Here is a 14890-nt window from a genome sequence, read left to right as displayed (position 1 = left end):
GGGAATTGCGCGACAAGGGTTCAAGAAGAATTTTCGTCAACTTTTGAAGGATCACGATCCTGAAATTGTTATTCTTACCGAAACAAAGGTGAAGAAATCTGGGGTGGAAGAGCTCATTCAAAATATGCCTTTCAACTCTTTTGAAGTGGTCGACCCGGTTGGCTTATCGGGCGGAATCCTCATCCTTTGGAATAGTGGTGTAAACTCCATCACCACTGTGAACAAGGATCGTAGATTCATTCACGCAATCGTGCAGGTGAAAAATAAAAATTCCTTATTTATTTCTGTCGTATATGCTAGCACATGTTTTAATTCTAGGCTAGAAATGTGGAATGATTTTATAAATATTGCGCCAACCATTAACATGCCTTGGTTAATGTGTGGCGACTTTAATGACGTTTGCTTCGCTCACGAGAAATGGGGAGGGAACCCCCACCCCGTAACTCATATGAGAGCGTATAAGGAAGCCATGGATAAATGTAACTTGTTAGACCTCGGTTTTACAGGACATAAATATACATGGTTTAATAAAAGGAGAAATTCTCCCATTTTTGAAAGATTGGATAGATTTTGGGCTAATCCCGCTTGGATCCAACAATTTCAAGACGCGGTGGCCCAAAACCTACCAAGATTGTCTTCGGATCATAACCCATTGCTTTTGTGTCTTGACAAACGGATTCAAATTCCGGGTCAAAAATTATTTCGTTTCGAACCCATGTGGATGTCGGGCCCGGAATTTGAACCTTTCGTTGGCAATGAATGGGCTATGATCCAATCCACTTTGCCGACCAAACTAGAGGATTTTTCCAAGTCATTGGTGAATTGGGCAGACGACCATTTTGGATCTGTTCAGAAAAAAATTAAGAGAGTAAAATCAATAATGGAAGGGGCCCAACTTGCTTTCCAAAATAACCCTTCAAATGTTATCCTGTATGATTTGAAAAAAACTCTATGTGATGAATTACACCTCCTCCTTGAACAAGAGGAGATGTATTGGGCGGCTAGATCTCGTACGGATTGGTTACCAAATGGAGATCGAAATACTCAGTTTTTCCATCTCAGTTCCACCATCCGTAAAAAGAAAAATAGGATCACTTCTTTAAAGAATGAGGTGGGCAATTGGATCTCTGACCCTACCCAAATTCACGACTATATTGTTGCTCACTTCTCCTCCCTTTTTTCCTCTGAACCCTTTGAACCCCCTCCTCCTGTCTCCTCCTCTCAGAGCATTTCCTGCTCTTCCGTTCCCTCCCTCATTGAATTAAGGGAAGCCGTTTTCTTAGTTGGAGCTCTCAAAGCACCTGGAGAAGACGGTTTCCACGCCTTGTTTTTCCACAAATTTTGGGAGGTGTTAAAATCTGATTGCCACTCCCTAATCTCCTCAATTTTCAGCAACAAATCTGTCCCTCCATCTCTCAATAAAACAATTATCTGCCTTGTTCCAAAGGTTCAAAATCCAACCAAAATAAAAAGCTTCAGGCCCATAAGTCTTGTGAACTCCTGTTATAAATTGTGTCGAAAATTCGGGTAAATCGAATTAGACATCAGTTAAACTCGATTATTTCCCCAAACTAAAACAAGTTTCTTCCGGGCCGGGGAACAGACTTAAATTTTATAATTGCTTCCGAGATCATTCATTCAATGGGAAAAAAAAGGGAAGAAAAGGCATGTTTACTTTAAAAATCGATCTTGAAAAGGTGTATGATCGCCTGGAATGGCCATTCATTCGCCATTGCCTCCTTTATTTTAATTTCTCCATTGACACTGTCGATCTTATCATGAGTTGTGTAACTTCCGTCTCCTCCTCCATCCTTATAAATGGTCGTTTATCCCGTTCTTTCACACCTACTAGAGGCCTTCGCCAAGGCGACCCTCTATCTCCATACCTTTTCATAATTTTGCTTGGAATTTCTCTCGAGAATGATTCACAAGGAGTGTGAGGGGAAAAGGTGGAGTCCCTTTCGGTTTAGGGGAGGAAAAACGGCCATTTCCCACCTTCTATTTGCGGATGATGTCATCCTTTTTGGCCAAACCAATAAAAATACCCTCCATTCCATGACCAAAACCCTTTCTGCTTTCTTTAAAATGTCGGGTCAAAGAATGAATGATGAGAAAAGCTCCATTTTCTTCTCTCCAAACACTCCTCTTGCTTTGATCGATGAATTTGAACACCATCTAAATGTCACTGCCACGTCGAATTTAGGGAAATACCTAGGATTTCCCTTGTCTCCAAAAAATCCGAGTAAAAAAAATCTCCAATTCTTAGTGGATAAGGTGGGTGCGAAACTTGCTTCATGGAAAAGTAGAACTTTGACAAAAGCGAGTAGGCAAATTCTTATCCAATCCACCCTTCAATCCATTCCGAGATACTATATGCAATCCTTGGCTTTCCCTTCTTCCATTTGTAAAAAGCTTGATTCAACTTGTTCAAATTTCTTTTGGGGAAGCTATGGGGAGTTTAGAAAAATATCATGGATATCTTGGGATAACATGTGCAAGCCGAAAGATCAAGGTGGCTTGGGGTTTGTTAGACATGATCACCTCAACATTGTCTCTCTAGCTAGGTTATGTTGGAGTATCTACAATAATAAAGGTTGGGTTGCCCTCCTTCTTCGGGAAATTTATATTGATAATAAAAGAAATACGACTCCCTTCAATAAGGGATCGTATGTGTGTTGTGGAATTGGTAAGGCTTGGCCTTTGTTTAAAAAGAGTCTTGCTTGGGATATAGGAGATGGTACTTCCATCGATCTCTAGGAGGATAACTGGGTAGTGAACCATTCTCTTAGAGAGTTTCTTCATGGGCCTCTTAACCTCCAAGTTACTGGTCTTACCCTTAATGCCATAAAAGGCCTCTTCAAACCTCAAATTGAAGAGCTGCTGTCCTTTCCTCTGAGCGATCACCTCTTCAGTCTCATTTGCTCTATCTCCTTCTCCAACAGCCCTGTTTCTCACTTCTCCTCCTGGTCTAATAGAGGAAAGTTCGACTCTCATAAGGCCCTTTCCTCTCTTCTTCAGTTGGAAATGGGATCTAATCAAGCCCCCGCTTTTAATTGGGAGTTGGTTTGGGCTGCTTCTTCCCACCCAAAAATTAGATCTTTTTTATGGCTGCTTGCTTGGGACCGCATCCCTCACAAGAAAAATATTCACAAAAGAGTTACTTCTATCTCCCCAAAGTGCCCTTTCTTCCCATCTCAGGATGAGTCCTCGAGCCACATCTTTTTCATTGCCCATGAGCAAATGAGTTCTGGGATTCCGTTCCATACCAAGCTCTTATTCCATTTGATGGTTCTTGGCTCTCTTGGCTATCTCAAAACTTAAGCAAGACATCTGAAAATAGCCAGGGCCTGCCATGGAATGTTGTATTCTGTTTCTCCATTTGGCATATTTGGCTAAGAAGAAATTCTTGGTCTTTCTCTCGCATTAACACCCCCCTCATTTCATCAGTCCGCCAGTGTTATTGGGATGCTTTAGAGTTCCACTTCTCTAAGCCAAACTCTGAAAGTCTAAAGCCCATCCTCCAACACTGGTCTCCTCCCCCTCCAAACTCTCTCAAACTCAACTGTGATGCTTTCTTTATCGAATCTACAAAAGAAGCTGGGTGTGCTGTGATTTGTAGAAATAATATGGGTGAGTGGATTGTTGGATTGGTCTGGAAAGGCTATCTTCCATCTAGTCACCAAGCAGAACTAAAGGCTTTGGAAATGGCCCTGAACTTAATTCGGAACAGAAACTGGAACAACTCCATCCTCTGCTCAGATGCTAAGAGGGCTGTTGAGGAGATTATTTCTATTGACTGTACACCTAATGCACCATCATTAACCAAAAATTGCAGGGCCCTCCAAATGGAACTCCAAGTGGATATGCGCTTTGAAGCGAGGGATTGCAATGCAGTAACAGATATTTTGGCGAATGATGCGAGGAAAAAGCTGGAGGTCATGAATGAAATTTGTATTTTGAATCATCCACCTATGATTTGTAATGAAGCTTTTGTAAGAGATAGAACTCTTAGCTCTGGAAACTACTCTTTAAATTGTACTGGTGATGTTCCAGTGGAACCTCCTTGTATGTTATTCACTTTTAACTAAATTCGCATCCCTTATTTCAAAAAAAAAATAAACTAGTGGAAACAAGTTTACAGAGGTCAAAGCTTAGAGTTTTTTAGAAGAAAAAAAACATGACTGCACATACGTCATACGGTATAGGATAACAAAAAAAATTTAAAATTAATTTAAAATTAATTTTTTTTTTAAAAAAAAAAATAAATCTTATTTTAGTCATAAAATATATCTAAAAACTCTTAAAATATTCAGGTATTACAGCAACCTTGTCCCACCGAAAGTTGGTCCCGCCACCTAGCCGTGGGGGTAGGGAGAGTAGAAGATGCGTTAATTAGGGTGGGGGTTGGGTGGCGTTGGGGAAATCGGGAATGGCTGGTTTTTTCTTTTGTTTTTATTTATTTTATTTATTTTTTCCTTTTTTAATTTATTTTTTTTTTCAACCAATATCAAAGTGACACGTAGCATCAAAACCTATTAAAACCGGTTACCAACGGGTTAGGGACCAATAAAAGAGAATGTCACATAAAGGTGGGATTATTAGAAAATAATCTAAAGGTGGGATTATTAAAAGTGAACCGGCTGAAGGTGAGATTATTAGAATCAATTTTTTCAACCATCAATTGTATTATCTTCTTTCTTCCACTGCTTCAAACATTGATATAAGAAGGGCAACATGGCCGCTCCCAAAGCATATTTATCGACGTTGTACAAATCTTCGATAAATTGGACGTATGAAGTCGAGCAATGTTGCCCCGATCCTTGTGTAGCAATGAGACAAGATACAATCAATAGGCAAATAGCCTTGATTCTCGTCTCATCTTGTCTGTTAGAATCGGTGCAAATGATTTCAAGATGTCTAAACTAATTTTTGTTTCATTTTCAGAAAGAGAAAAAACACGTTGAAAGGCCGCTATTAGGTCTCTACTCTTCTCGAGGACAAGAGCTTTGCCCTTAATGGGGGCAATTTGGTAAAAAACAGAATGTCCTTGAGTGTGACTTTCATGTTTTGACCGCAAACATGAAAACAAAAGGAATCTAAGTAGGGGTTAACTAGAATATAAGTCGGTTGTTAGGTCTCTACTCTTATAGCTATTGGATTTATAGTTGTGGCAATATGATAAATAATAAAATTTTCTTCCTTTTGATTATTACTCGTACAAATTATGAAGCTAGTTATTGAATATTTTTTCTCTTCTCGGATTTTAGGATGTGTATTTCATCTCCAAAATTATCAAAGTAGCAACATTACAACAAACACTATCAATATTACTATGCATAATACACATAATCTCCATCCACCCTCCGGTCTTGAGGGTAGGCGCGGGGAGTGCACCCACCTAGAGCCAAAGGATTAGAGGGGATATAAAAATGTTAATTGTACTTAGTTAAAGGGTATTTAATTGAAACAATAAGGTCCCGTTCTCTTCACCTTAATTTTGCTGAACTGAAATTATTTTTAATGAAATGAAATTATTTTTGCTGAACTTAATTTAATTTTACTGAACTTAAATTAATTTTACTGATTTTCTATTATAATTCTTCTTTAATAAAACTGAATTTTGCTGAACTGAACTTATTTTTAATTACTGAACTGAAATTAATTTTACTGAACTGAACTTATTTTTACTAAACTGGAATTATTTTTACTTAATACTCGTATTATTTTTTTTATGGTGAAGAGATTAGGGCCTAATTTGCTTTTTAAGGGGATTTCAGCCTTTCCTAAACCGTAATTACACTGCATAGATTCTAGAGCATTAAATTGCCATTGAAAATCTGAATATTCGTTACTCTAACCCAACTTGTTCTTATTCCCTCTAATTTAAATGATATTTTCTACTAGTAAAATTTGGATTTTGGACATTGTAATTTTTTTTTTTAGGAACTGTGATTATTTTTGTCTTATAGGTGGATTTTCTTAATATTATGTAAGATGAAAGATTTGAATAAATTGGGTTATTAGGCGTAGTGAATTGGATTACATTTTTAAAAAAACAAGCAAAGCAAATTGGATTACATTATTCACTATAAGGTTTTGTTTTTTATTTTTTTAGGGAAATGTTCACTTATAAGCTTTACTTTGTTTTACCATTTTTAATTATTTACATGTTGAAATGAACTTAAAAAAAAGTTATCACACCCTTATCATGTTACGCAGTTATGTAATACGATTATAGTGTTCACATTTTAGCATAGAGGGCCCTTATAAATGATTTCACCTAAGGCCCCGAAAATGATATGTCCATCTTTAACAAGTAGTATCTTTTTTTTTTTTGATAATTTTCCTAAACCTCAATTGAATAATCACTAACCATTGTATCATAGAGAATCAATTAATGAATAATCTGGACAAAAAAACCAGAGTAACATACAATTGAAAACGCGCTAACAGAATGAGTAACCCCTGATTAAATAATCTCGGCCACACGATATGACCAACTACACATTAAAAACAAGGAGTAACAACTGCAATAGGTTATAAAAAGAAAAACTTAAGTGATGATTGACTTTTTGACTTAAGCAAATCATGGCTCAAGTTTTTCTTTTTATAACCTTTTTTAGTTGATACTCCTTTTTTGAGCAAATCTTTAAAGAGGTATGAGTACCAAATTACTTTCTACATTAGTATTTCATCAATTATTTAATTAAATTTCACTTTAATTATTTTTTTAAAAAGAAAAATCCCAAATGTGATTTCATTTGTTCAATCTTAGCTAATCTTGCCTACTTTGTACATTATTAGTATTTCATCATTAATTAATTACCAAATTGTTTTTTAACTTTGATATTTATTTTCATAATTATTCACGAGCTTATCCAGTCAAGTCATAGTTTGCTCAATTCGTGCTCCATAAGGTTATGAGTTTGAGTCGAAACAATTCGAGTTGATGTATGACCGAGTTAATCACAAGTTGCTCAACTCAATTAACACAAGGGAAATTTTTCATTTATTTAAACACGGAGAGGTATAATTTTTTATTTATTTATTTATTTTTTTTATAATTGTTGGTGTATGAAATTCGATGTATTAATAATGTAATGTTAGAGTTAGTGTAAATATTGCATGTTAAAAACATTTAGGTTTAGGAAGTAGTGTTTACAAATAATATCACTAATTACATAATTTAATCAATCGAAACAAGTTTAATCAATCATTGTTCCAAGCTTCCAACCATAGTATTTTTAGTTGTTAATGCTATGATATTTAGGCCCCGTTCTTTACAGCTGCTCTGCCCTGCCGAAGTCTGCTCTGCTCTGCTCTACTCTGCTGAAATCTGTTATGCTCTGCTTAAAAATAATACTTAATATTGAATTATTATTATAATATTAAATAAATAATATTTAATAATAATTAATATTGAATTAATTATTATTATAACAATAATTAATATTTAATAATAATAATAAATAAATAATATTTAATAATAATATTATTATTATTAAAAATTAATATTTAATAATAACAACAATAAATAATTAATAATTAATATTTATTAATAATAATAATAATAATATAATTAAAAATTAATATTTAATAATAATAATAAATTTTTAATATTTAATAATTATAATATTAAGAATAATAATTAATATTTATTAATAATAATGATAATAATAATGATGATGATGATATTTTCTCAAAAAAAATAATGACAATAATAGTAATAATAATAATACTTATTACTAATAATAGTAATAATAATTGATTTTTTTATAATAAAAATTAATATTTAAAGATAATAACTAATATTTAAATTTAATAATAATTATTAATTTTAATAATAATTATTATTATTATTATATTATTAATTTTTTATAATAATAATAAATATAATAATTAAATAATATTTAATAATTATTATAATAATAATTAATATTTAATAATAATATTTAATAATAGTAATAGTAATAGTAATAGTAATAGTAATAGTAATAGTAATAAACTAATAATATTACGGGGAGCATACCTTATGGTCATGTCAGGGAGTGCAACAAGGTGATCCTCTAGGCCCTTTGCTTTTTTTGCTTTGGTTTTTCATCCGTTGGTGTGCCAAATCAGGGATTCTTTTGACTTATGTTTGCATGCTTGGTATTTTGATGGCGGCACTATTATTGGTGACACCTTAGTAATAGGAAAGGTTTTGGATTTTATTTTGGTGGAGGGACCTCGTCTCGGCCTCCATGTAAGTGTTGAGAAAACAGAAGTTTTCTGGCCCTCAGAGGATCCTCTTAGCCATCTCGTGGGTGTCTTTCCTCCAGATATTGGTCGTCCAGTGCATAGTGTTAAGTTGTCGGATGGTCTTGTCAGTGCGGATTCCTCTTTATGTGATGAGCTTGTTTCGCAGAAAGTGTCGAATACCATTGTGTTAATGGATGTTGTTGTTAAGCTCGATGATCCCCAATGTGAGTTGTTACTTCTTCGTGCGTGTACGGGGGTTCCAAAACTCTACTTTGCTATGCGCACTTGTCCTCCTCGTCTTTTTTAAACGACGCAGATTTCTTTTGATATGGCCCTTTGGGCTTCTTTAGAGCGCATTGTAACTGCTTCGGGGCCTGGTTTTGGTGATTGGCAATGGCGACTTGCCACCTTACCTTTTGCTTATGGTGGTTTGGGTGTCTATTCAGCGGGTGATGTTCGACACTATGCTTTCCTTGCGTCGCGTCTGCAGTCTTCTGGTTTACAGGCTACGCTTTTTCGCAATTAAGGTATTGTTGATCTAGGACCGGCCTTCGATGGTGCTCTTAGTCTTTTTAATGAGATTGTGGAAACGAACCGTTTGAGTAACCCGAGTGAGATCGTTGCCCCCAAACTCATGAAAAAACTGGCAGATATATATTTCACGAAGGTCACTGCATCTGCGGATTCCACTTTCTACTTATCTCCGCGTCAGGTTGCCTTATGGAAGTCCCAGCACGAGGATCACACTTCGGCCTGGTTACGGACGGTCTTGATATCATATTTGGGTCATACTATGAATGGTAAGACTTACCGTTGTGTTCTTTGCTACCGGTTGGGTGTTCCTTTGTTCTCCGTTTCGACACCATGTTCTGCTTGCTCAAGGGTTTTTTATGGGGATATTTGTGGGGATAATGCAATGTCTTGTGCTGGGATGGTGGGTATTAAACATCGGCACAACGTTGTTCGTGACACTCTTGTTGATATTAGTTTTCGGTCTGGGATTTCTGCGAGAAAGGAGGTTAACGTGGAGTTGACTGGAGGAACGACGAGGCACTTCGACCAACAGATGTGTTGCGATATTCCTGTGATAGAGGTCTTGATGTATATGTTGACTTGACGGGGTCTTCACCTTTGACACAATCTGGGTTATCTGACTTCGTTCATGGTCGTGTTGTGTCGGCAGCGGCTCAGCGGAAGCAGGACAAGTATGGGGGCGCGTTGCAGCTTGTAGGGATATTGCTATGGTTTTCTTCCTTTCTCCTTTTCTATGTTGGGGGAATTAGAGAATGATGTTATCGCGTTGCTGAAGCGGGTTCAGGCGTTCGCTAAGACTCAGGATATTGGTGCTCGTGCAACTGCTAACATCTTCAACATGATCGGGTTTGCTATAGCTAAAGGGGTGGGGGCTGGGGCACAGATTGTATCTTCGGCTCCCCAGCAATTTCTTGTAAATTGATTGACTTTGTAAGTTTTTTGTTAATTTTATAATAATAATAATAATAATAATAATAATAATAATAATAATAATAATAATAATGAAATCTACTCTGCTCGGCTCGGCTCTGCTCTGCTCTGCTCCGCTGAAATCTGACTGCTCTTCCCATAAGATCAAAAGAACATGGGTTTAAAGTGTCAAAAAAAATTTATAGTGTGTCTTGTGTCACACCGTTTAACATTTTTCAACTTTCTAATTTAGTTATGTAGTTTGATTCCCTATAAACTATAATATTGTCTTATAGTATCATATACTCCCTCCGTCCCATAATATAGTTCTTGTTTATGTTTTTCACGCTATTTAAGAAATAGGAGGAAAAGTAAATGAAGTATATTAATAAAAGTGAAAAATGCAAATATAGACAAAAGTTAATAAGAAAAAGTGAAAAAGTACAAGACATGTGCAAATTCAAGTTTAATTCAGGAGATACAATGAATAAAGTTATAAAAAAAAAAAAAAAAAAAAAAAAGTGATGGTACAATGGGCTTTACAAACAATTCAAAAATAAATATTTTAGATCTCCAAAATAGAAAAACATGAACTATATTATGGGATGACGGAAGGAGGCATATTCTTACATGCATCCTCATGCATGTAAAATAGGTACAACACCCTTAAACACATGATATTATGCATTAAATACAACCTAAACTCAAATCAATCAACACATCTCTTTGTTTCTTTTTTAAATTTTTTTTGTCTCCTTCATCCAAATTCTCTCTCTTTTGTTTTCTTACTTATAATAATTTTGATCCAAATTATCATTTAATTCTTCCATAAAATTTTCTTCTCCTTTGTTTTCCTCCTTTAATTTGCTCTTCATTTTCTCTCTCCTCCATTTCATTTTTTTTTCACTTTAATTTCACTTTTTCGATTAAATTTGTTTCTTACAACATAGAATAAATTATTATCCTCGAAGAGATCGTCAATGCAGATCGATTAGTGTTTTGTTTTGTTGATTTGTAATTAGGTTTTTTATGTTGGTTTCAATTGTTTTTTATGATTATACATGTAGGATAATTATGCATGACATCACCATAGAAAAAATAAAGTTAAACAAAGTTTGGTCAAAAGATTTATGGGTTAAATCCAAACTTACAGTTGAACACCTCTTAGGGAATATTATTAGGGTGAGGGGGTATACATATCCTCTCATAAAAGAGATTAAAAAAAATACTTAATAAAATATATTATTAAAATTCTATCAAAATAATATATTTGTATATATAAAAGCTCTAATTTTATATTTTATCAAATCGTAAAATGTATGGGTATTATAGGGGGATGAAAATCAAGTTAGGAATGAGAAATGTGAGGGAAATAGGGAGGGAAGGGAAATAATTGGCCTAAAATGACGTCATGTGGTAGTTGGGAGGTAAGAAGGTGATAACTTTTGTTGTTTTTGAAAATAGAAGGTGGCAATTAAAAAAAAAAGGTGGTAATTGCCAAAATCTAATATATATATATATATATATATATATATATATATATATATATATATATATATATATATATATATATATAAAGGGGAGTTTTTTCCCGAGTTTTTAGAGAGCCACGTAGGATCTAATTTTCTCAGCGCGCCATGTAAGATTATAAATCTTAGTAGTAGCCAATTAAATAAGAGATTATTAATTTCTTTTAGAATTAAATAATTTAAATGCCATGTAAGCAAAATTGGCGAATGAGATTTTTAAGTTTAAATTAATTATATATTATATATTATCTTTTAATATTAGGAATTTTATCTAAATATATAACAAATTTTAGGCTCATAAATACCCAAAAAAAAAAAAAAAAAAACATTATTTAAAAAAAATCAAACAAACCGTGATCTAATTTTCTTAGCGCGTCATGTAAGATTATAAATCTTAGTAGTAGCCATTAAATAGGAGATTATTAATTTCTTTTAGAATTAAATAATTCAAATGTCATGTAAGCAAAATTGACGAATGAGATTTTTAAGTTTAAATTAATTAAATATTATATATTATCTTTTAATATCAGAAATTTTATCTAACTATATAACAAATTTAAGACTCATAAATACAACATAGAATGTAAAATTACACTCGTCCCCCGGCACATTTCCATTACTTTGTACTTACTCTCACTTGGGCCGCGGGACATGTACACACAACACACTGACACAGTGACACACTACATCAAAGCCCGTAAGGAAATCCGACCAACAACCTCCCCGATAAAAAGGAAATAATTGAAAATCAAATTGTTAGGGTTTAGTAAAATCATCAATCAATCTATCCAAATTCTAGGGTTTATACTTTCTTCTCTTACATCTCCATCAATCGAGAGCTGACCAAATTGAAAATGGCGGAGATAAAAACGTTACCAGCGGATTCAATTCAGCACTTTCAAGAAGGAGTATCACTGGTTCTCTCAAAATGGTGGACTCTTCAAATGGCTGTACAAAATGAGTGGGGAGGCCCTCATTCTCACCAAAAAGCTCTTGATTTCTACTCTCAAATCTTCAATTTCTTCCATAAACCTAATCGCAGAGGTTTGTTCCTTCAATTTTCCGTTTTAATTTCTAAATTAAGTAAAAATTTGAAAGTGGTAACTTCAATCACTGATTAATATGAATAACATCAATCTATGCTTGGTTTATTGGGAATTTGGTTATTTTTTCTTTTAATTTAGATTATAAGTACTTGATTAATTTAAAATTTGAGGTTTTTTTTTCTTTTAATTTAGATTATAAGTACTTGATTAATTTAAAATTTGAGGTTTTTTTTTTTTTTTTTTTTTTTTTTTTTTTTTTTTTTTTTGAGTAATTTAGAGAGGTTTGCACTTGTTTAATTGATTTTATTAATGTTATAAATTGACAATTTTTTTATGATTCTGAATTTCTGATGTTTGGATTATATATTTATTTGTATTGTTTTTTATGTTTTTTCCCCCTGTTTTACTCAGAACCTGTTTACATAGACGAATTAGAAGATTTGCTAGAGGATGGTTTGGATTCTTTTAATACAGATGCAGAAGACGATGTACCAGAGGTGATTGCTTCATTGCAAAATAGAATACATTTCAATTATTTTTTCAAGTTTACAATTAAGTTACATGCATAATTGTCATGCTAAATTGGATGAGTCGAATCGAAATGCTTAAGATTTGTGATCAGAAGTTATGGCTTTATTCTAGTTTAGATTTTTAGTGTCTGCTTTGTAATTTGTAGGTAGCAGATCAGTTGATGGCTATGTATGAAGAATGTTTGGTAGGCAACTATCAAACAATTCAGAAGTTAAAGCAAACAAAACCGGTTACTGTTCCTCGTGTAGAACAGGTAATCGACATTTTCTATCTTGTTTATTCTGTGTTAGTGAAGATCTAGTCATCTAGATGACTGCAACAAATACATTCATGAGAGAATTTTGGAATCTGGGTTATGCATTGTTGTTTGTGGTTTGTATTATGTGCATTTGGGTTGGTACTTGGAAGTTGGCATGATATTTTGAAGATTTTGCATGAATAATGAAGTTTTTGTATACAGTATCAGATCTTGGCTCTAAATATTGGAAGGGCCGAAATTTGAACTAATCTCTCTTCCAAAAATAATCACAATGTTACAACATTTTACAAGTAATATAGGGTTATCTACGCTTAATAATTAATTGATAAAGAATAATTTACTTGAGCTCGGCCCCGGTGGAAGGTCTGCTTTTAATTTGTGCAGAAAAGTTTGAAGTTTAGATCTATTAGGAAACAAGATATGAAGAGTCGAAGACTAATAGTTCTAGGCTGATCCTCAAAATCTGTAGTTCTCTTCCACTACTGCAGGAATATTTTTCAACTTTGACAAGTATTTATATAAGTGTATCGTGGCTACTGGTTAGAAAAGCAACTTGACTATGTTTCCAAACATTCTAAGTATTCATTAAGAAGGTATTCCAATTATTTGGTAAACTGAACTATGTTTTTATAGCATCATCTTGAAAATTGTATTTTCCCTTTGACGTCATCTTGAAAAAGATGCTTGCTTTTCAAGAAGGTGTTTGGCTCACTGATTTTGGGTATAAAACGGAATCAAACAAGTAAAACATCGATTAAATATTTTTGCATTCCATATATAAAGCATAATCTTACCTGGAGCCTGGAGATGATAAATACCGTCTCCACGGGCACTACATCAACCATCCCCCCCCCCCCCCCCTCTCTCTCTCCCCCATAACCCAAAATCATAGCCACTTCAATACCACATCTGCTTGCCACTGTTATCACCCACACAACTGCTCTACGACCATTTGCTATCTCACAGGGAGGAGATGATTACAAAATGAAGTGTGCTGACTTCTGCCTTTTTCTCCTGGACTGTTTTTCACTATTGTTCTTACACTGTCTCATTGCAGTTCTCTTTTTTTTACATCAATATCTTTGCCCCATTATGTTTCAGCCTGTTTATTTCCAGAAGCTTATAATATTACGTGAAAGAACTTGTATTAGCTACCATTATAATTACCTAGGATTTTAGGAACTGTGATATCAGAAGTACTTCACTTTTATGTGCACATGTTGAAGTGCTAATTGCCATGTCACAGGATGCAAGTGACAGCGATGAGGAAGCTGATGAGAGCATGGGGAATGAAGAGGAATCAAATATGACGGTAGATACAACGGAGTCCTTGCCAAGTACTAATCCCACAGAAATACAGAAAAACAATGGCATACACCAGCAGATGGAAGAAGCTGAAGATGGATGGGTTAAAGTTTCAAGGAAGAGTAAAGGTCGAAACAAGTAGCTTGGGACCTAATGATCTCATCCTAAGCCCCAAGCATTGGTTTTTCTTTTTCTTTTTCTTTTTCTTTTATCCAATTATATCCACTAGTTTTTCACAATACTGTGTGTATTTTGCATGACACACGCATGTTGAGGAATGTAGTTTATTTGAGAAGTGATATATATGATATTGAAACATAATTGAGTTTAAATGAAAGTGCTCGTGTAATTTCAATAAATATTTTACTATAATTTTGCTGTGAACATTTTGCGGCTTCAATCTCTGGTAGTACCTGCTGGTAATAAATGGGTTTTGGTTTCCTTAAAAAGCTGATCTATTGCATTCAAATATCATTTCTTGGGTGTTGGGGTTTATGGCTGGTTACAGGTCTTACAACCACACAATTCTGGCTTCT

General features: G+C 34.2%; 1 protein-coding gene across 1 annotated transcript; it reads left to right on the top strand.

The window, feature by feature from the left end:
- The first annotated feature begins 11907 nt into the window (after positions 1 to 11907).
- LOC145628884 (uncharacterized) lies at positions 11908 to 14740 on the top strand. The gene is made up of 4 exons (XM_081681312.1): positions 11908 to 12257; positions 12671 to 12756; positions 12936 to 13043; positions 14296 to 14740. Exons 1-4 carry the CDS (start codon positions 12068 to 12070, stop codon positions 14494 to 14496), a joined length of 585 nt encoding a protein of 194 aa, XP_081537438.1. The 5' UTR covers positions 11908 to 12067; the 3' UTR covers positions 14497 to 14740.
- The last annotated feature ends 150 nt before the right edge of the window (positions 14741 to 14890 follow it).

The sequence above is a fragment of the Chenopodium album genome, chromosome 4 (assembly GCF_948465745.1).
Source record: "Chenopodium album chromosome 4, dcCheAlbu1.1, whole genome shotgun sequence".
Lineage (NCBI taxonomy): Eukaryota > Viridiplantae > Streptophyta > Magnoliopsida > Caryophyllales > Amaranthaceae > Chenopodium > Chenopodium album.
This window is presented reverse-complemented; position numbering and strand designations above follow the sequence as displayed.

What these genes read in the sequence shown, in the direction of transcription:
- LOC145628884 (XM_081681312.1), top strand. Translation starts at nt 12,068, where the DNA reads ATGGCGGAGATAAAAACGTTACCAGCGGATTCAATTCAGCACTTTCAA. An exon ending in CCATAAACCTAATCGCAGAG is followed by an intron (nt 12,258 to 12,670) that starts GTTTGTTCCTTC and finishes TGTTTTACTCAG; the next exon opens with AACCTGTTTACATAGACGAA. An exon ending in CAGAAGACGATGTACCAGAG is followed by an intron (nt 12,757 to 12,935) that starts GTGATTGCTTCA and finishes TGTAATTTGTAG; the next exon opens with GTAGCAGATCAGTTGATGGC.